Below are 21935 nucleotides of genomic sequence, written 5' to 3'. Positions count from 1 at the left end.
ACTTTCACTTGCCGACAATTACCAACTTTCTACAGAGAACACTCATACACACCTTGCTGATAGAAACCCAGTCTCCCTGCCCAGGTTTAAAAAAATTCAGGGGGGAAAAAAAATAAATTAAAACTTGTACACATCCACTCTAAGCTAAATTAGAGAGTAACAAAGGGAACCAGATGACTCCGAAGAGAGCTGAACTTTTAAAAGAACTCAGAAAGACCTTGATATGGTGCTTGAGCAGATTCTTCAGTAAGAAGATCTAGTAAGCACTAAATCTTCTCACTTAAATTTTGCTCATTTAAACGAAAGCAGTGACAGCAATTTACTTCAAAGTGCTAAACTTCTGTTCTGAAATTGTAGATTAATTAAATACACACAAAAAATAATCAGTTTGATTGCATTTTGGATAACTTCCCAATAACTGCAGAAAGAAATTTTGAAAGTTGTGCTTTTAGATGTATTTACCAAAAGCTTTTTGTTTGAATCTCTTAAACTTGCTCTAGATTTACTGGAGAAAGTAGTATGATTTTTGTCCCACACAGTTTTCAGTAGATTTGCATTTAAGAAGACTCTACAAAGTTCCTATAGCACATGCCAAGTTTGTTATCCAGATTTTTACACAGGAGTACTACCATCAACTTCCTCCTCCCGAACACATTCAAGAATCCATCCCGTAAGCATTATCAAAACTGTTCTTGACTGTATTTTAGTTCTATTACATGGGAAAATCCACACATTCCTGGGGAATACTGTCAGTGTAGTTAATCTTTCATGGGAAAGATAAGTTAAATTTGATTTGTTTCTGCATCAGCTCTGCCATACTTCACATACGCAACTCGCTGAGTTTTTGTTAACTTTCTTGAAAGCTAAAACTCTTACACAGCTGATGGAGACAAAGCTGGGCTCTACCACTGCTGTTTACCAAGATTTTAAATTTATTTTTAAATTCTATTCTAAATTAATTTTCAAATTCTAACCATCTACTACTACCTATAGACTTGAATTTAATACCACTATTTGAGAGCTGTTTATCATATTTCTAACTGACCGCACTGAGGCAAAAAAATTTCTGTCTTACTAAATCTACGTTTTAATTCTATGGCTAGCAGACCAAACTTTTCCACAAACCTGCTTTGTGAAAAATATATCCATTTTAATGGTAACACGAAACTACACTATTGAAATAGAACATCATCAGCTTTAAGATCCTCAGGAGCTAGTTATTTATCAAAACACATTCTTTACCCTTTTTTTGTTTCTCTCATTAATCTAACACAACATAACACAACAGTCTACAGTCTGTTTCCTAAAGTGACGTACTTAATTTAATATCACAGCAGATCACAGTTTTTTAGCGTTGGCCATCTTTCACTGTCTTATAAAGTGTATTTCCACCTAAACACACAACTTTAGAGATCAAAACTAGGAAATTTGTTACTTCTATATTGAAGAGGCATTTGTTAGCCTGAAGATCAACTTAATCTGTCTTCTCTAATGCCTGAAGAGTTGTGCTTGATCAGGCACAGAAGACTGTGCTTCTACAATTTCTAATCAAAGTACCTCTCCATTATGAAGAGGCAATTGCTGGCAAAACACCCATTTCCAAAGTTCTCTAAAACAACAGTGAAGAGGCAAAAGTTTGTCTCCTCAGTTTTTCAGACCAAGTCCAAGGCAGATAGCATGGCCTCTTTACCAAACTTATGACTACCTTTTCTCAGGACAACTGTAAAATAGTGCTCCCACCACACAATCCAAACTGTGCTAAACCTGAGATTAACACCTCTTTCTGGGAGAGGCAGTGGCACTCGTTGTCACGACCTGTGGCTGCCGTAATATTTAAACCCAATGGCACACTTACGTGTTCTTGGAAAACATTAAAACTCTTCTTTTCAAATTAAAAGGTGGTTAATATGCTTTTATCAACTGTTGATCAAGAAAGCATAACACGTACTTGATTCGCCATCCTCTCCTTTACTAGCAGAGCCGGTGAAGAATATGCTTCCATCCTCAGCAACGAGTAAGGCATGTGAGCCATCATGTCCAACAGAGAACTGAATAATCTTTGGAGATTTTGTGATTGGGAGTTCAACCCATTTTCCTGCCGAAGGACCACCTTGTTTGATTCCAAGGCTCTGATATTTGCCAGTATAATAAATCTAGAAGAAAACAGTTCATCATGTTCACTTATGCTACAGTACTTTAAACTTGCATCATTTTTTATGTTGCATTGTTTTCAAATCCTGTAATTTCAAACCATACAGAACTTTTCCTGACATTGTTTACACCATTTCAATATCTCTCTCCTAAACCAATGAATTTTGACTTAATGGGGTTTTGTGGTTTAACCCCAGCCAGCAATGATGATCATGAAGCAGCTTGCTCACTTCCCTACCCCACCCCAGCAGGGTAGGGAGAAGAGGGAGAAAAGGAGTAAAAAGGGGGAAAATGCAAACTTATGGGCTGAGATAAAGACAGTTTAATAGAACAGCAATGGAAGAGGAAAATAACAACAACAATAATAATACTGGCAAAAGAATACACAAAATAAAGTGATTCAACACAAGTCACTCTCACCACGCAATGATTGATTGCCCAGCCCATCCCAAGTAGTGATTGCAGATTCCTGACCCCCAGCCAATCCCCATTTATCTACTGAGCATGTCTATTTTATGGAATATTCCTCTGGCCATCTCCACCTCAGCTTCTATGGGAAGCTGAAAAAGTCCTTGACTAATGTAAACATTACTCAGCAACAACTAAAACAATACGTGTTATCAACATTTTTCTCATACTTAATTTTCATTCTATAGCTGCTTTGTTTTGGATTAACTCTATCCCAGCTGAAACAAGGACATGGGGGAAACATCCTGATTGATTCTGCTTGTTTTGAAATGTGCTTTCTGCTGTGACACAGCGTTAGTTTTCATATATAATTGTTTGGCTAGATGAGTAGAACACACAAGAAAGAACTGTTCAGAAGAAACTATTTAGAGGAAATGAGGCATTTAAAACACTTAACAGAAACGTGTGGTCTGGGTAAAAACAAGACGGTATTATAACAATAAAAATAATTAAAAATACCAAACTACTACAAATTTGAATATGCTTTAACATATGTTTGAAATTTATTTTCAGTAAATGCACAGCAGCCACTGCATACATAAACAGTAATATAAAATAAAAATATTTCACATGAACAAACACAAAACTACTGACATGGACTAAAAAGTTTCCCCTAGAACCACACTACTCAACAGTACTATAAAATGGATGTGTTAACTTATGTGAGCACCTAAAGCCATCTTTCATTGTCTTATAATAAAAGTGTATTTCATACCTAATCACACCACTTTAGAGATCAAAACTAGGAAATTTGTTAATTTTACAGTGAAGAGGCATTTCTTAGTCTGGAGATCAAATTAACCTCTCTTCTCTAATGTCTGAAGAGTTCTGCTTGATCAATTCCTGTTTCATACTATTAAAATAGTTAAGTTTATTACGAACATTTTCACCAATCTCACTGTTTTGGTAGAAGCAGAGCACGGTGTTCATTCCAATAAAGCAATACAATTCTGAATGCAGGGAAACAAAGAACTTTGCTTATACAAGTAAAATAACATCAGCTTACCAAACTGAAACACAGTAAATAATGTAAAAAAAAAAATCATAGTGACAGTAAGCAAAATTATTTCTAAGTTTCAATGACTATGCAAATGTCCCTGAAAAATATACCATATCATTATATTGTATCATATATACGTATATCATATCATTAAGAATAGGTTTAAAGAAATCAATTGAAAACTTTGCATAGGGAAAGTCAATAATTCTCTGAAGGACTGGAAAAAAATCAGGATGGGATAAAAATAAATGACTGTGGTCATACTGTTTATGGAAAGTTATGAGGTAAAAAATTTTGTGAAGTTTTGTGAAACCTGTAGACAAAGGGTAATTTTGTCCCCCAAACCTAGAAAGCCCCAACTGTCTCTAAGATTGGCTACAGAAATTCCCACAAATTCAAGCGACTGATTTCTCAATGGTTCCAACACCACCTGTTTTATGTTTTCAAATAACCCTTGCCTTTTTCCCTTTAAAGTAGGCTCTGAAAATGTATGTAAATACAGTGATACAAATTCATTCTAACAAATTAAAAAGGCAAAAAGGAAGGGTGTAAAATAATAATTAAATTATTTAAAAGAAAAAAAAAGAAGATTTTCAGTACCTTTCCACTGGCAGTTTTCATTAGTGCAAACTCCCTTCCAGCACCAAGGACAGCAGACTCCTCATCAAACCCCGTACCTGTGCGAAAGGACTGCGTTACCCCACAGTTTAACCAGGCAGCTTCACACACCAGTTTATGGACCCAACTCCGCCCAGGAGAGTATGACACAAAAAAAAGGGTTCTAAGAAAGTTACAAGTGGAGGAAAAAAAAAAAAAAACAAAAACAAAACACGTTTTGCTGCCACAAGAACACTTACTGGGCTAGACCTGTTAAAGTTGTTCAAAAAAAACCAAAAAGCACTAGCATAAGAGCAACTGCAATTGGTCAGACAAAAGGTCCATGTAGTTAAACATGCTTTTGTTCTGAGAGTGACAAAAGCAGACACCTAACAGAGAAAAAAACCCACAATGCAAAGGCCAAGTGATACTTCTCCAAAACACCTTCGGAGACACCAATGATTTCGCATCTCAAATTCTGATGCAAAGGTGGTTTTCACATATTTAGTATCATTCAATGCATTTCTTTTGCCTTAATCCAATAAGTGGTCCTTTTAACTTTTGTTGTTAACTTTGACTCACAGAAAGGAAATTATGAAATCCTTATGAAATTCAGTAAGGGCAAGTGCAGGGTGCTGCACCTGGGGAAGAATAACCCCATGCACCAGGACAGGTTGGGGGCTGACCTGCTGGAGAGCAGCTCAGCTGAAAGAGACCTGGGAGTCCTGGTGGACAACAGGATGACCATGAGCCAGCAATGTGCCCTTGTGGCCAAGAAGGCCAATGGCATTCTGGGGTGCATCAAGAAGAGTGTGGCCAGCAGGTCGAGAGAGGTCATCCTCCCCCTCTACTCTGCCTTGGTGAGGCCACACCTGGAGTACTGTGTCCAGTTCTGGGCTCCCCGGTTCAAGAGGGACAGGGAACTGCTGGAGAGGGTGCAGCAGAGAGCTACCAAGATGATTAGGGGACAAGAACACCTCTCTTATGAAGAAAGGCTGAGGGATTTGGGTATCTTCAGTCTGGAAAAAAAGACAACTAAGGGGGGACCTTATCAACACTTATAAATACTTAAAGGGTGGGTGTCAGGAGGATGGGGCCAGGCTCTTTTCAGTGGTGCCCGGGGACAGGACAAGAGGCAATGGGCACAAACTTGAGCATAGGAAGTTCCACCTAAACATGAGGAGGAACTTCTTCCTTTGAGGGTGGCAGAGCACTGGAACAGGCTGCCCAGGGAGGTGGTGGAGTCTCCATCTCTGGAGATATTCAAACCCCACCTGGACACGTTCCTGTGCAACCTGCTCTAGGTGACCCTGCTCTGGCAGGGGGGTTGGACTAGATGATCTCCAGAGGTCCCTTCCAACCCTATGATTCTATGAAAGGAGTTCTACAGCTTAACTATGTGTTACATGAGCACTATTATGAAGTCCGAGCTTCAAACAATTATATATTTATTATACAACTAGAGGACAATACTGGAAAACCACAGACAGTGCTATAGAAAGGCGGTTCAAAATGAATGTATGGATTACTATGAGTCAAATAACACTTAAGCAGTTTCAAAACCCCTGTCCTTCTCCAAATGTTTATAATGGACCTATACCTTCCTGCACACAAGAAAAACAAAGGGGAAGAGCAGTGTTTCAGTTTTATTATTTGAATTACTAGGCTTGTTATTAACCTTCAAAGAAGAGGACTTACTGATAATGTGCAAGTCTTTCTCCAGATCAAACAATGAGATGCCACAGGCATGCAAGCATTTTCTTGCAAGCTTAAGCTGCAATTCTTGTTGCAGTACTGGCTCAGTACTTGTTGCAAATATTCGCACCACGAAGCCATCCTGTAACAAAAAAAATTAATCCACTTTATACTTCATAATGAATGCATTAGTTACTTTTCACGGCCTAAGTGTATCAGTATAATACTATTTCAGAGTAAATTATCTGAGGATACACTGATGAATTAAAATTTATTACAGAAGAGAAAATAAGAAGGTGCCAAAAAAGATAAGCTGAGTATAAGCATCTGAAAGACCTTAAAGATATATTGTATTCCCTGAAAACACTACGAACACTATGAAAATAGTGAATTGCTATAAAAATAATTAACTCTGAATCTTACTATAGAAATCTTGCTTTTATAACTATTTACATCTATCTTTTAAGCCATCAAACTTCGGCCGATTCAGAATCCAAAATTCTGCATGCTGTTTAAGAGTGACAGCTTCAAAGAGTAGCCAAAACAGGATTCTGTTTACAAGTGCAGATGAAGTATCTTCATCTGGCCATGTTAAAAAAGGAGTTGCTCCTTTAGCAGGGAAAGGAGCAGAGGAAACTGATTAATCCTGGGTTTCTTATAGCTGCATGTCTGTCACCCGTTGCCAACCCTGTCTCACCCTACCCCTGCCCCATCCCTGTTTTACAGCTTTCTCACTGTCAAAAAAGTGACCAGTCCAGAATTAAGAATGTAATTAACTGTCTGCTGAACAAAACACAGAACAGTTAGAACTGTTTTGCCCCTAACGTAAGCACTTATTTGGGTTTCCACACCTTTGGCCAATAAGAAATTTTCATATTAAAAAAATCTACTGGAATGTAGTAGCTTTCATACCTCTTTCTATTAGATTTGTCTGAAATTCCCAAAAAAACACCTAAGAAATTACAGGAAATTAAATTAGTGAAAAAAATAATTAAAATCTAAGAAATTTATCCCATAGAGACCCTGCAGAATAACATGTTAAGAAGCCATTATTCCATGTATAAGATATTTTTCCTCAGCAACAAAGCACAACAAAGTTTTTCTTAAAACTTATTTGAAAAATCAAACACATCTGAAAAATCTATCACAAATTGAAATGGTGTGGATAAATACCAATATACTGCTCCTTTATGCACAAATATGGCAGTTTCTCATTATCTCTAGTTACATGGATTTCTTCCTTAGTTGCGTTAGCAAAGAAAAAGCCAAACATTAAGTGAAAAGGAAGTTATAAGTATTGTAAAATAAAAAAAAATAAGTTGAGAGAAAAATAGTTTACCCATCACATACAACACTTACATCTCTAGATGCTGCTATTTGATTAATATATTCTCCATCAGTGAAAAGGATATTCTGTCCTTCAGTATGACAATCTGTTAGAGAAAGATTAAGTAGACTGCATCAGTTTATATTAACATACATATACTGCTCTCTGCATCTGTCTAATTCATTCTCACTACAATCAGACTATAGAGCTCTAGTCTGTCTAAAGAGAGATCATACTGTTCTGATAACATGTTATTTTATGCTAGGATATCCTCTCTTGTCTAAAGCGTATAATACTCCTTTATCCCTTTAAGAGTTACTAAAGCACTTTCCATTGTATGAAATGTAAGGGTTTACCCCAACATTTAACTGCAAAAATACTTAATATTTACCTCTGAGGGGTATTCTAAACTATTATAACACAACTAAATCCTAATTTTCTAAAAGTGTTAGTCTTTCGCCTTCCTCAAAGACTATTTTTTTTAAAAGAGAAGGGCCATTATCTTTAAAGAAAAGTCCAGCATATAAAACCTGCAGAAATAAACGAAACAGAATCAAACTTTTAATTATTCATCTCCTTTTTCCATTGTTCATAAATTTAACCAAACTATTAACTGAAAATCTAGGGGTTTTGGAAAACTATAAATCATATACTTGAATGCATCATACATTTATTGAAAACAGCTCAGCTATTTCCAAGAAAAAAAAGGTAGGGAAAGAATTCTGCCCATATAGGGGGAAAAAGACCACTTTCTCTACAAGTTTAAAAGTATGTCCCTACACTACCTCTTCTTCCCCTCCTGCTCTGCTGATGGAGCTACTAACAAAGATTTGATAATATATGACTGGAAAGGCACTTGTTTCACTGATTACACACAGGAAAGAGACCTGTTCGAAAAATACTACAGGACAGCTACTTCACACTCTAAGTATCTGCTTCATAACCTGAACAAAGATCCAGTATCAGCCATTTTATCTAACAAATTTAATGCTAAATGAAGCACACGTAATATCCTTCTGGCATAACCAGCAAGTTTGCTATTTTTTGCTAGTAGCTGCAGTGTTTTATTAAAAACAATACAGCTGAGAAAAACCCACAGTATTCACAAACCCAAAAACTTGTTTACTTTTTCCTGCTATGCTGCCCAGTCCGATACGGTATCTTATCAGGAATAAAATATGCATTAGGTGGCCTTCTCCAATTCTCACATCTTGAACTAACAGACCTACAGTAGACAACCTCCCCCTTACACGCAGGTACAAATCACAAAGAGGGTCAGCAGCAAGCAGCATGGAGAACGGCAGATACACTGACGTTTGAAATACTGCACTCTCAAAAATAACCTCAGATTTAATGACCAAAGTCAGTTCACGTTACTAATTCTCTGCTGCAAAGTGGTATTTGTGATAAAACAAAAGACTTGTCAATAACCTGAAGAGAAGTTCCAAAAATAATCTAAATGACATTTCTGAAAGGTTATAGGAAGCTGGTGAGTATTAAGATCCCCTGAATGGCTGAAAATTACATGCTCACGTAAGCATAGCAGTAAAAGAACAGGATATTCTGGCCACCAGTGGGTCCATATTACATTGTTTGGCCTATTTCTCGAGTCATTTCAAGAAGAGGTCAGCCTCCCAGTAAACATTTTGTGGGGTTGTTTATATGTTTGGTAGGTGTGTTCATAGAGGAAATCTAGAACAGGGATGATTTTTTGGTTTTGTTTTTTGTTGTTGTTGTGGTTTTTTTTTAAAAAAAAAAAAAAAAATATGTTCTTCAGAAGACTTCCTAAAAATTAGCACCTGATGAGATAACATCCAGGCCCAATGTTAAATATCAAATTAATGGGGAGAGTAGAAAATGGAATATCTGCAAAAAAGTAGGATAGTATAGTGTCTCAGCTAGCAAGGAGCTCTTATGAGCAACTGTAGTCTTATTCAATCTGACTTTGGAAATTGCTCTGGGGATATATCTTTATCCAAGGTTTCTGTCTGGAGATGACTGTAACAAAAAGGGCTTATGTTTTACTTAAAGGACAAAGCTACAGACACCTGTTAATCACAGCCTCCTTCAAGAGGACTGTCAAGCATCACCTTCTGTATTTATAGAGTGCAACCCATGCCTGCTAATCAGTACTCTTGAGGTCACCCAGGCTACCCTCAGTTCGCAGTACTTTTCAGGCTAAGGGAATAGTCCTGAGTTCCAAGATACTCGTGTGTAATTTCAAAGAACAATGAAACCAAATACCACATAACTTCAACCTCTTCAGCTGAACATAGCAACCTTTTTTTAAGGTATGTAGTAAGTGTTACAATTAAAGAAATGGTTAAGATGACGATCTCCTCTGTAAATTCAGGTCCAATCACGTAGAAAATCTCATACGATTCAGGGATTCTTTTATGATATTTGGACTGGGAAGACAGATCCACAGCTCAAGGACAGTGTATGAAGCTTGACAAAGGCATTAGATACAAGAACGTTGACACACAGCCCGGTAGTTCCAAATACATTGTTAGATTTGCTAGATCATCTATCAGAGCGGAAAGACTACCCTTTGAAATACAAGTTTACGGTTTCAAGAAGCTGGTGGATCCTACTGTCTGAGAAAGGAGAAGATAATCTTCCATAGTCCACTGAGTTTTCTAAGGTCATATGACTTCTAGCTAGGATCAGCTTCTAATCGCATCTCCTAAGGAACTCCTAATCTCCTAACACATCCCTGTGTGAATAAATATGAATACCTTATTTAAATGCATTATCACCAACCCAGGCACTTGAAAGAGATTAACTCCAGACAGAGCCATGTCTGAATATCATATCAGCTAGGAGGAAATAGCTGGAGTCATATCAGTGTTCAGCTGTTAGCAAGGTTACTGCCCTCTAGTTCTATCCGGTGTGGTTTTTCAGAACTACGGTATGTTGCAAGTCATTATTAAGATTACAGTGGGGCAGCTACTACTATTTAGAGTTATGTACTTACTCAGGTTTCCTCAGGATAGGTCACATACCCTCCCCCCCGCCTTAATTTCTTTCCTTCTAATGGGAAATGGAAATAACCAGAACTGGACCCCTTTGAATTTGTCCTAGCCAAAAGAACAACGCCATATCTGCTCACAATATAACTCTTGAGATAAATGTGTAGAAGTGCAGAAAGTAAAACAGCAAAGTTCAAGGGCAGAAATACAAAATGTTATAAAGAACATCTAGCATCCACTTCGACACCAGCACAAGCCACATGAAACGCAATTGTGTGAAGTAGTTTGATGCACTTCTGAATGGGTATTCCCACAATTAGTAAGATTTGCTTTTGCACTGAAAGATTAATACATTTTTGTTTAGAAATCATACTCTTGCTTAATTTTCACCTTTTTATAGTAGTAACATAGGGCTGTCCTGCAGAATGACACTTGTCACTGAGATTTGCAAAAGAAAGCTAACAGTTCAGAGATGTGGACTTTAAATATGCTCAAGTGTTCCTCCAGACTTGCATGAAGAGTACTGATTTGTTTACTAACGGTAACATAATTAAGGACCTCTAAGGATCCTACTGGTTGAAGAAGCTGCCTTAAGGTGAAGAAAGTAGAAAAAAAATCCTAAAAGGCAATTTGTCAGGTCCTTGAGTGTGCTCTCACTCAAATTTCTCATACAGCCCCACAAAGGCCAAGCAGCTTAAACAGACATCCATATTTTAAGGACTCACAGAAAGTTGCATAGACTAGATTCTACATTCATAGTTTGTTTCAAAAATTAATGTTTGTGTTTGAAATACAAAAAGCCTTGAGAATTTTTCTGAGGTTTCAGTCAGCACCTTCTTATTTATGTCAGGATGCAACACAATCTTTCTTCCTATCTATAGAATAAGCCTGCCATTGTTCGATCAAAAGATATTCTTGTGCCCTTCTACTGTTTACATGAGTGACTAAGAACAGATGTGCTTCACCAGGAGGCCATTAAAGCATGTTCCAGGAACATCTTCATTCTCTTAACAGAGACTGAAACTATGAGGCTCCTCTATGAAAAACCCAAATGAGGACAAAACTACAAAAAAAAAATCCCAAAACAAATAAACAAAAGCCCACCACCAATTTAAACATCAGAAGCATGGGCCATCACTGTTCATTAGCCTCGTTTGTTTTTTGGATATATTTCTATCTATATTAAAAACCAAATGGTTTTGGTCATAGTTTGTAACTACCTACACGTAAGAGGTACACTTAACACTGGAAACAAAGACGTATCTGAGCTAAATGCTCAAAGTTCAAATAAGGAAGACATAAAAGTTCTTCAAGAAGGAAGTTAAGCTCTGAGTCTTTAAATTAAGATCACCATACATTCTAAAACGTTGCAATATTATTCCAGTAGTTGGAGTAAGATGCAAGACCTCTGAATGAAATACTGCAGCTGTTCTAATGCAGCAAACCAAAGTCATAACAAAGCAGTCTCTTTGTGATCTCAAAATCTCAATTTCTCTTCTGCTTACCTGAAAATACATAGCATGTAAACAGTAAACTATAACCATCTTCTCATATCTGGAGGTTCATACCTGGCAAAGCAACTGTACCGTCTTGTTCCAAAGTTTCAGGGTTTATTCTTATGGCTGTCATACTGTGATTATTCGCATCTCTATATAATAAATAACCCTGGTAAAAGTAAGAACATATATATTGGTATGAAAAAAGTCTTCAATACATCAAAGGATAATGTCTAAAGTGAGAAAATGCAATCGCTATTTTAGGCATTGTTTAAAAATTTTGGAAACCTTTAACATCAGATTTGTTTCATTTTGGTAATCAACTTTTTTCCACTAATCAAATTCTGCAATAAAAACTGGAAATTTAACCCCTTTCTTCCACACTTTCTACATGCTGTAGATCAGCATGCTAAGGCTTGTATACAGCTTTTGAAGCCCCATGTAGTAATTCTTTTCTACATATGTGTACGCAGTTACAGTTAAAAGCCACAGCAAAAACCCTGTTCCTGTCCCCACTTGCCGAATCAACAAAAGATTCATAGGAATTTCAGAAAGGAGATACATATATTGCTGTATATAGAAGGGTGATCATTAATTTGTGCATTAAAAACGAGAAGATTTTTCAAAAGTGTCAGTTAACTAGTTTGACTCCCACACTAACAAGATTCCATGTATTTATTCTTTCTGAGCTCTTTGTCAAAGAAATTCCCACAAAGTACATGGTAATTTTGGTGACAGCAGCCATAACACAAGGTTACATACAATGAGTTCTTATACCGCTCACCTCCCAACCACGCCTAGGGAAATGGAGATATTCAGGAGTAATTATTTCATCTTTCTGTTTCTCCATGTGCAGAATACCTTCATTTCCCCCAAATCACCTATTCTGGTCAGCAGCCCACATCAAGAAGTCTCCCTTTGGTATACTGAAATAGTGTCTCTCTGTTCATATGTATATACTTTTTTAAAGGTTTGGTTCAGTCAACAGTTTAGAAGGTTTCTCAGTAAGAAGATCTGCCTACCTGAAACTCATATTTAAGGCTTATTGTTTATACCCATAACTTTGAGTGCACTTTTAAACAAACAGTCAAGTAAGTTTTGCTTTAGCTTAAGCCAGACGGGTTGCATAAGCCCCCACATTTGCATAATATGCACAGATCCATAATGGTCTTGTATCTTTTTCTATTCTACAACGCCCATGAATCCTGCGAGGGAGCAGGGTAGAAACACAGTTGGGGACTTTACACTTAGAAAGCACTTCTGCTATAAAAGCAGCCACAGGAAAGGAAACAGATTACTTAAGAGCACTTATGAACACAGTCATGCAAGGTGACTGAGGTCAAGCAAAGTAGCATTCACCAACGGGAGGGTTACAGAGGCCACTATGAATAACGACTAAGTAATGATTCTGCCAACACAATGTCCTAGCAGGAGATATGACAATGGCTTTCACTTGCTTGAACCATGACTGGCCTCAGGTGGGGATTCTACATATCTAAGTATGGATGCATTTCACAGGGAGGTCACTAAGGCTTAACCTCAGAATATCTTCATTTGTCAAAGAGTCAGAGACCCTAATTACAGTCATCTAACAACAACAGAAAAATCCAACCAACCCTTTTCCTTCCATCTAAACTACTTGAATTTTCCTGGATAAATCAATCTGTGCAATGAGAAAGAACAAACATACACAAATTACGAAAAATAAGTAAAGAGCATTAAAGCAGATAAAAAAGCTTTGGTCTAAAATAACTTAGACGATGAAGTAAGAAAAATCACTTGAATTTGAGCTGACTTAACCAAGCACGAAGGGAAATGAGACTGAGGGCACATTTTGCCTCTTTTACAGACACATACTTAGTAATAAGCGCAACTTACGCATCTTCCTATAAATATAGCCCCTGAGTGACATTTTTCTAAATAGCAGTGCCTTTGGGTACAGTCACTATGTGAGTGCACACACCTGTACAAGCACCCAAAGAATATCGAATATGTTTACAGCTATGTACAGAATGTCCGAATGTATAACTCTATATCGTGAAACTGTATGGATCCTATTCCTTTCCAAACTGATAAAACAGGCTCCTGAACGAATGCATCCACACACATTTGCATTACGCAAGTACACCTTTTGGTGACCTGTTGTAATACTAAACAAAACCAGATTTCAAATACATACATATATATATAAAATAACTGTAATAATAGGATATATATTTGTAATTAACAATTTCACTTCAAAAGCATGGCAAGGAATACACTTAATTTCACACTGAGACAATGAGACCACTCAGTTAATAGTAAATATACAATAAAAAATTCTCAGTAGTTAAAAAATGAAGCAAATTAATTGCTCTCTGCAATTGAGTTTTGGGGGTTTGTGTTGGTTTTTTTGTTTTGTTTTGGGGTTTTTGAGAGAGCGTGCACTCAGTGGTAATAACAGGATTCTAAAAAACGCACTATTTTTATAATGAATGGCAAAGACATACAAAAAGGTGGTTGATATTCCAGAAATGGACTAACTCTAAAAAAACAAAACATCCAAATATAGTTAACTTTGCAGTGGTAATGTCAAGAATTGACTGTACAATTCATAAATTTATATGTTAAACCATTGTATTTATGAATTGTACAGTCAACTGATGTGCGCTTCTTAAATAATAAAGTCTTTACCGTGACAACACAAATCAATGACATGTTTCATTACTCCTTTCTATATGCCAGTACCATCAGATGTCCCTCATCTTCCACTATTTGTCAGTACCAAAAAATTGATTTTTATAACTAAAGCCAAAGGAACAATACAATATCCATGTAAGCTTACTCTAAGTCAAAGTCTACTTAAATTACCCATGAGGGATGAGGGGTGGGGTGCATGTTTTATGTTTTAATTATTCACCTACCTGAGCATAGCCTAACCAAGACTTTTTTTCCTTTCTGTTTTTGATGCGGGACGTAGAATTGTATATATGGCCCTGAAAAGCAAAAAACTCCAATCTTTTAACAAAGATCAGTGACAATTTTAGACATAATCATTTACCATCTAAATAACAATGTCTTCAACCATATTGAGAAGTGAAAATTGTAAGAAAATGCTGTAAAATTATCATAGAAATCATCAGAAAAATATAGACAAGCTGTGAAAGAACTAATCATTAGTAAGCTACAGAAAATTCTCAATGGAAACAGGACTTCATAAAAGTTAAGTTACAATATTAACTATCTTCATCAGACAAGAAGAAATCACATTACCCTCACTGTCCCACTGTATCCAGAGCCGATTTTGTAAAGTCCATCTTTACATAAGAGATAGAGGAAAAAACCATCACTCTGAAGTAGGCACTGGTCATCTTCATCTACACATATTTCTTTCAATGGCCATTTGTGCATCAAGGCTGCCTTCTTTATCCCGTTACTGAACCAGTCCTGGATTTGGATTTTGCCCACCAGAACTGCCTGTACACTCCGCTGAAGAGAATTTAAAATGGTTGGCACCTAAACAATAAAAGAAATAGTGAGCGAAATACGTGATTATTTTTTAAATGTTGTATTTTCTGTTCTCTCTACAACTCAAGACAAAGAATTACCTACTCTTATCTCAAAAATAGTGAGGGGAAAAAAGGTTAACTGAATTTACACAGTAGGTCTTCTCAGAACTCATGTACATATCATTTACATAAATTCCCAGATACAGAGAAGTTTTAGTGCAAGACCTGAATAGTCTGACAAGCATGGCTGCCATTATTGGTGAGGATAGCAGAGATTGCTTGCAATGTTCTTCCTGTCTCTCCCCACGCAGCTACCAAACTGAAGAGGCAAGCGCAGGAAAGTGCTGTCAGGGACTGTCCTGTACTGTCATTCATTCCTGTGCTACGGACAGTTATCTCCAGAAGAAGCTGGAACAGGGATTCTGCAGATAAAACACAGAAATTACATCGACTAGTCGCAAAATCATACCAAGCAATTTGCCAGTCAATAGGAAAACAAACTTACAAAATACACGATACATCTTTCCTCAACCATTAAGTTCAGCCATATTTCCAGACAGAAAAGAAAGCATCCCACTTAAATAGGCCTACAACATCCCTAACTTTTCATTCTTCTTCAGTCAGAAAATGTCGAGACTTGATAATCACAATGTCCAGAGAACAAGAAAAACTAAGTCCTTCTGTTACAGTGGAACATATTAATAAGAAATGGTCCAGAAGGAGTTACTTTACCTGCCTATTCAGTCTACCTCATCTCTGAGATGATGTGTAGGTCTTGACCAACTTTGTCTAATCTTTATGACCATTACCCATGTTGAAGCACATCCCATTTCTCAGAAACGAGCATTTCAAATCAAAGCTTGAAAATTATTTTGATCGTATGTCTCTTTTCAAGCACTGTTTAGCAGTTGAAAATCTGTAACAATCAAGGTGTGAACACAAATCCACCTCAATTTTTTATAGTATACAAAAATAATCACTAAGGCAGTAATCAAAACAAAGCCTTCTTTGTAGCTTTTTGATACTCTGTGCATCAATACAAAATAAAAGCTTTCTGTAGCAAGTTACTATCATCTTTAGCAATAGAATATTGTTGAGCCATAACACAGGAAAACATACACAGAAAGTCTTAAGATACTTTTTTTTAAACAACAGACACTACAGCCTAGCCTTCCTTGCAGTTATAAACCATCAAAATCTATGAATTAACAAAAGATAATTGGATTTTAACTGAAAGGACATAATCAATCATACATTCAAAGCCATCAGGAGTTCAACTTTTATTTTCAATATCATTAAAAGCAGGGAAACTTTCGAATGGCCAGAGGAAGTAAAAGCAAGAATTCTGACACTTTGTTTAGCACCTTTATATAAATTAAAACATTAAATAGCTAAGCTACAGATTACAACAGCAGATTGCAAGAGAAGTTCACTGCAGAACTATCTTCTTTCCAGTTAAGACCAGGTATTTTATAGCTTCAGTAAGCCAAATGAATCATAATTTGTAAGCTTTACTATGTTTCAGTGAAACTGCATTACACAGCAACAAAGTATGAACATTTTTTTAACATATATACCCACCTTTACAGGCCAACATTCCTGTTCTACCAAAGCTTAATGCTGAAAAAGTACTGGTTACGTACACCAGGAGTTTACACTCCAGAATAAAGTCAAGTCTCTTGAGAACAAGCATGTTACTATCTCACAAATACTTGCTGGAACCATTTTCTTCTGGCCAATGCAATAACAGATGTATATAAATACAAATACAGTAACAAATGAGATATTACCTAGGACTTCAGGAGGTTCTGACTGCAGGCCTTCTGGTTGCTGGCCCTGGAGCACATTAAGTAGGGCTTGTAGGCTCCTGAGACACAAGGATGGATGAGAAAATCTTGTCTCCTTTATCAGTTCAAAGACTTCACACAATCCAACTTCAATGATCTAGAGAAGTACAGATATTTCAGAATATCTGTTAATATAATATTTTTGTGTCGTCATTAATAAAGATATATCCCAATGTTCACAGAACAAGACAGTTATTTGAATAACAGAAATGTAGTACAGAATACAATGGTAATTCAAGAGAGAATCAGAATCAGGAACCCACCTACACAACGTACTAGCAAATATTACACAGAAGCAACGTCATTATATGAAAGACCACATCTAAGCAGAGTAATAGTTCCCTGGAAATATAAGAAAACTTACAATTTTTTGGAAAGTGTAAGAAACTGTGCCTCTGAGCCCTTCTAATTTCTATTGAGTTCACACTTCATTTGACAGACCTCTTTTTCCTTGCTCATTAATGTGAGCCAGCAAGCCAGAATCGGCTTGCAACCTGACTTCCCAACTTGAGTAATGATGCATTTGACAGCTCATACTGGCAGCACTCGCACTTTCCCCTCCAAAGTCTCTGAGATTCCTCTTGTGACAGTATTAAAAAAATAAAGATTAATTACTTGTCACTAAAACTCCGTATGTACAGCCATGAATTATGCCAAGTAATACAACATCTGTAAGAGTGCTGTTGCAGCCACTCCAACTTCCCTTTTAGCATGCCTGAATATTCTGAGACTACAATTATGCTCCTCTCCATTGACTGTTCCCTGTCACCTCCTTCTCAAACTCAGTATGTGACAATGAAGAGGATGAAACTAAAATGAACAGGATTAACTCATTACAAAGAAGCAGCCAGATCTTCAAAACTTTATTATGTGTTATTGTTAAAAGCAGAGCCCCATTGTTTAGAGTGTTTAATATAGATTCACCTCTGAGTAAATCTATATTTCTCTCTATCCCCCCTGAGTAAATCTATAGAGTAAATCTAAAGAAAAAGACTGAAATGTGAAAATAAGTAAAATTGTTAATGGAACCGTCGCTTAAGCTCAAAACAGATCTATTCTGACAGTCAACTGTAAATTCTACCGGATGCCTTCTAATTGTCTTTGCTGTCATTCAACTTATTTCGACTCCTGTCTTTCAGAAGTTATTTTACAACCTGTTTCATTTTTGGAGGAAGAACAGAAACATGATTTGTTGAAGACTTGATTTGATTAAGTGCAACAGCAATCTTCCTGCGAATTGCACCTTACGTTTCATATCTTCAATGGAATCAGAGAAAACACATGCATGGAACCTACAGGGGAAAAAAACTGTCAACAAAATAACAGCACAGATGGTTCTTCCAGGATCCAAAACCCAGCAACATCTTGCAGGTGAAAGAGTAAAAAATACACTGTAGTACATTTTCAGAAATACTCTTTCTTTTCGGGCAATAGTATCTCTGACAGAAACTGAGAAGTTCATTCTGTTCTCCCCTATCTTCAGACAGCAGCTGACAGACAGCTGGAGAAAGCGGAGAACCTAACACAGTGGAGAAAAATCATTTGATGAACTTCCACTACAGTAGGAATCAACAATGGATAGTTCTGCTGGAATTTTTGCCTGATCTGCACAGGTTTGGGGTTGGGTTTTTTGGGCGTTTTTTTTATTTGTTTGGTTTTTGTGTTTTGTTTGTTGGGTTTTTTTAACTGTTTGAGATCAATAGACTGAGCAGGCTTCTTTAAAACAGGTCTTTTCACCTTCAAATAAGTAAATACATATATATATATATGTACTTATATATACATACACACACACATATATATAAATAATGTGGGTATCTCTCTCTCAACTCCTCCAAACTGTGCACTGAAGGCAAGAATAAGCAAACAGATCTTTTCAAGCCATCTTAAGCTTGTTCTTGCAGCTCTCTGGAGGGTCTCTGAGCCAAAACCAGCACTCCCTGCAGCCTCAGTCTGTGTCGCAACCTGCCAGCTCTTACTGATGCTCTCCCTCCACACAGCCATCCTCTCATTCCCTTCGCAACATCTTTGAGACTTGGGATCAAAAAAGCATAAACCCACCTTACAAAGGGTACACAAAATTCCAGCCTAGAAGACGACATAATGACCCATAATTATTTCCTCCAAAAAACCCTATTTCTTCAAGAAGTCTAATCTACACTATTTTTTTATTTCCTTTGTATTCCCTCTCTCTTAATTGCCCAATACCCGCATTTCTTTGTTTATTTAAGAATACATACATAATACTGTGTATATTTAATTCTCTGTGTCAATTTACATGTATATTAAATGCATACAAAAATACTTTACACAGGTAACACATTCTCCTAATAAATTTTAAAAGACTTAAAGTCTGTTTCTAAAGAGAACAGTTATTTTTAATTTTTGTTACGACTTTAAAGTTTTCAATTTTGCTTACACTTATTATCTAAACAAAAAATGTATGCCACTACAGGAACAAAGAATATTAGTCAGTCAATTACACCTTAATTTGGCATTTGTTCCTTTTCACACAGGGCTTTTGCAGATCATCCATAACCCAGTGTTAATTTTAATATCAAGGGGGAGCAACTGCAAATCAGATCAAATCAGTAGAACTGAATCTGCCTTATTTCAAGTAGAGAGAATTCCCCACAATTGGCAAAGGTACTAAATAAATAAGGTACTAAAGAAATAAGTCAAGCAAAGCCAAATACTTCATGGAAATCCAAAAATTCAAAGCTACTACAGCAAGTTATGAAACGACTGAACAAAATAAACTGTATTGTACGAATATATGAAGACCAGCAAATTGCATCTCTGTGTCTCTTTTAACATTTGTTAAAAACAATTTTTCTCAACCTTATCATAGAAATTGCATAGGACAACTTTTAATTCCAAAATGTATTCTAAATAAAAGCTTTAACAAACCTTACTTCTTCAAGTTTAAGACTAAAAAAAAGATACATCAACAGAACACCTAAGATGCACAAAAAATAGAATGTTATCAACTGTTTCCCAACTAAATGAAGAATTTTCACAAGCAAAAAAACCTCACCAAGGACTAACTTCAATTTAGTTTGCAAAAATCTGGAAAAGCACAAATCCTTTTTTTTAATGCTTTTACATATTTTTTTGAATCTGACTTTCACCTCATTGCCAAACTCAAAAGACATCAGTACTCTTTTTAATAAGCTAACCATAAGCCTCAGAAACTTTAATAACTTTCTTCTTTATATTAAACAAAGTAAGCCCAACCCAATATTGTTCATTATACATAAGAACCAGACCATAGCATACTCAAAGCATGAGACAATGAGACAATATTCAGGATACAAGACATTTACTTAGTTAGGCTCTAGAAGTTTTACTACCTGTGAGACAACTCCAAGCGGATGCCTTTTTCAAATGTATGAATGCAAGTGAAATTAATAATAAAAAGCATCTTACCTTAAAGAGACCTAAACTATCTAATATTAGATAGTTACTAAAAATACTGAGATTTTACCAAGCATCTAAGTCATTGTTGAATTAGTAAAAAATTCTTGAACTCTTAGATATTTTGTAGATTCTTTGCTAAAAATGAATAGTTTGAAAGCATACTGATTTTCCATTTTATATTTGCTGTATCAAATGTAACAAAATAGCTCACTGATTTTCTGTTTTGAGAAAGGAAAAGTAAAAGCTTCCTACCTAGGGTTTCTGCATCATTGTTTCTAAGCCACTATCTTTTTTAAACTGCACCACCTTTCCATGTCTCTCTTTGATAAATTCTCCAACACGTTTAACAATACCAGTGTTTTAGTTTGAACATACAAGTGTTCTGTCCATATTGCTGGTAAATCTATCCTTCTCTGAACCTCCTTTAATTTCAAAATCTCTCTAGAGCTCCATTCTGTCCTTTATAAATGCTAATAGCTACATTGACTTTTACTTAAAATTTCTAATTAAGCATCTACAAGCACTTGCCGATTCATTTAATATAATCCAAAAGGAGTCAGATGCAGTTCATAAACAATGCTAACTTTATTCTTACTCACTGCACATTATTTCGCAACTATTAACCATGAAATTTCAGTTACCAAGTTGCCGTTACCTGACTTGGTTATGTTCCTCTGCAATTCTTCACCACTATTTCCAAAGCGCCAACTTTACCTTCAGATAACACTACCTAAACACAATCAGCTATAAAATTCTAATTTTCTAAGCAACTAGAACATTCTACGCAATTACTGCTGCAACACCCTTCTTAATTCAGTATTTATATTGTTTTCAGAGCAAACACAAACAAGGGATTACTCTCAATATGCTTTTTAGATTCAGAACAATAACACAAGGAAGCGGGACTCATAGCATTAATAAGCTAGCAATGAACAAAACTGAATACACAGAAGTCACGTAGTACAAGTGAATCAGCAAATTAAAACACTTAAGAAAAAAAAAATCAGTAATTCCTATACAGATCATTTCTGATTTTCTACCATTAATCCTACTGCAAGCACAGAGGTAGTAAAGAATAAAACATCTACCCTAACTGTCGAACTATAGTGTCCAAAATCTTAATGTGCATTACTAACTATCTATAGTTGTAAGTGCCAAAAGATACTAAAGCCAAAAAAGGGGAAAGATTAAAAAAAAAAAAAAGTAGTAAGAATAATTGACATTTACTGCAATTACACGTATATCTGGCAAATCATCTTAGAAAACACTCCACTAACTGAATGCCAATAGCAGAAAGATTTATTCTTTTTTTTGGTGGTAAACCAAGAGAAAGCACCCTTTATCATACCAGCTAGAAGCCTCTGACAGATATAAGAGATGCCTTATTCCCATCTGTGTAGACTTTTGAGGCTGTAGATTATTTTCAAGTACCAGTGCTTATAAAGAAGTACAAGTTGAATGTTTACCTAACATT

The 21935-nt window shown here is 36.2% G+C and overlaps 1 protein-coding gene across 31 annotated transcripts in view; it reads right to left on the bottom strand.

Annotated features, from left to right (window-relative positions):
- Positions 1-21935, bottom strand: part of MYCBP2 (MYC binding protein 2) — a 200234-nt gene that overhangs the window by 141960 nt on the left and 36339 nt on the right. For all 31 annotated transcript variants that reach the window (XM_074563476.1, XM_074563495.1, XM_074563530.1 and 28 more), the window contains exons 4-12: positions 16985-17138; positions 15420-15616; positions 14959-15201; positions 14610-14681; positions 11779-11875; positions 7271-7344; positions 5915-6053; positions 4220-4296; positions 1949-2153 (exon numbers count right to left, since the gene is read on the bottom strand). In XM_074563476.1, coding sequence (XP_074419577.1) covers positions 1949-2153; positions 4220-4296; positions 5915-6053; positions 7271-7344; positions 11779-11875; positions 14610-14681; positions 14959-15201; positions 15420-15616; positions 16985-17138 — 1258 coding nt within the window. The remainder of the gene's footprint in view (positions 1-1948; positions 2154-4219; positions 4297-5914; positions 6054-7270; positions 7345-11778; positions 11876-14609; positions 14682-14958; positions 15202-15419; positions 15617-16984; positions 17139-21935) is intronic.

This window comes from Larus michahellis, chromosome 1, assembly GCF_964199755.1.
Source record: "Larus michahellis chromosome 1, bLarMic1.1, whole genome shotgun sequence".
NCBI classification, from domain to species: Eukaryota; Metazoa; Chordata; class Aves; order Charadriiformes; family Laridae; genus Larus; species Larus michahellis.
This window is presented reverse-complemented; position numbering and strand designations above follow the sequence as displayed.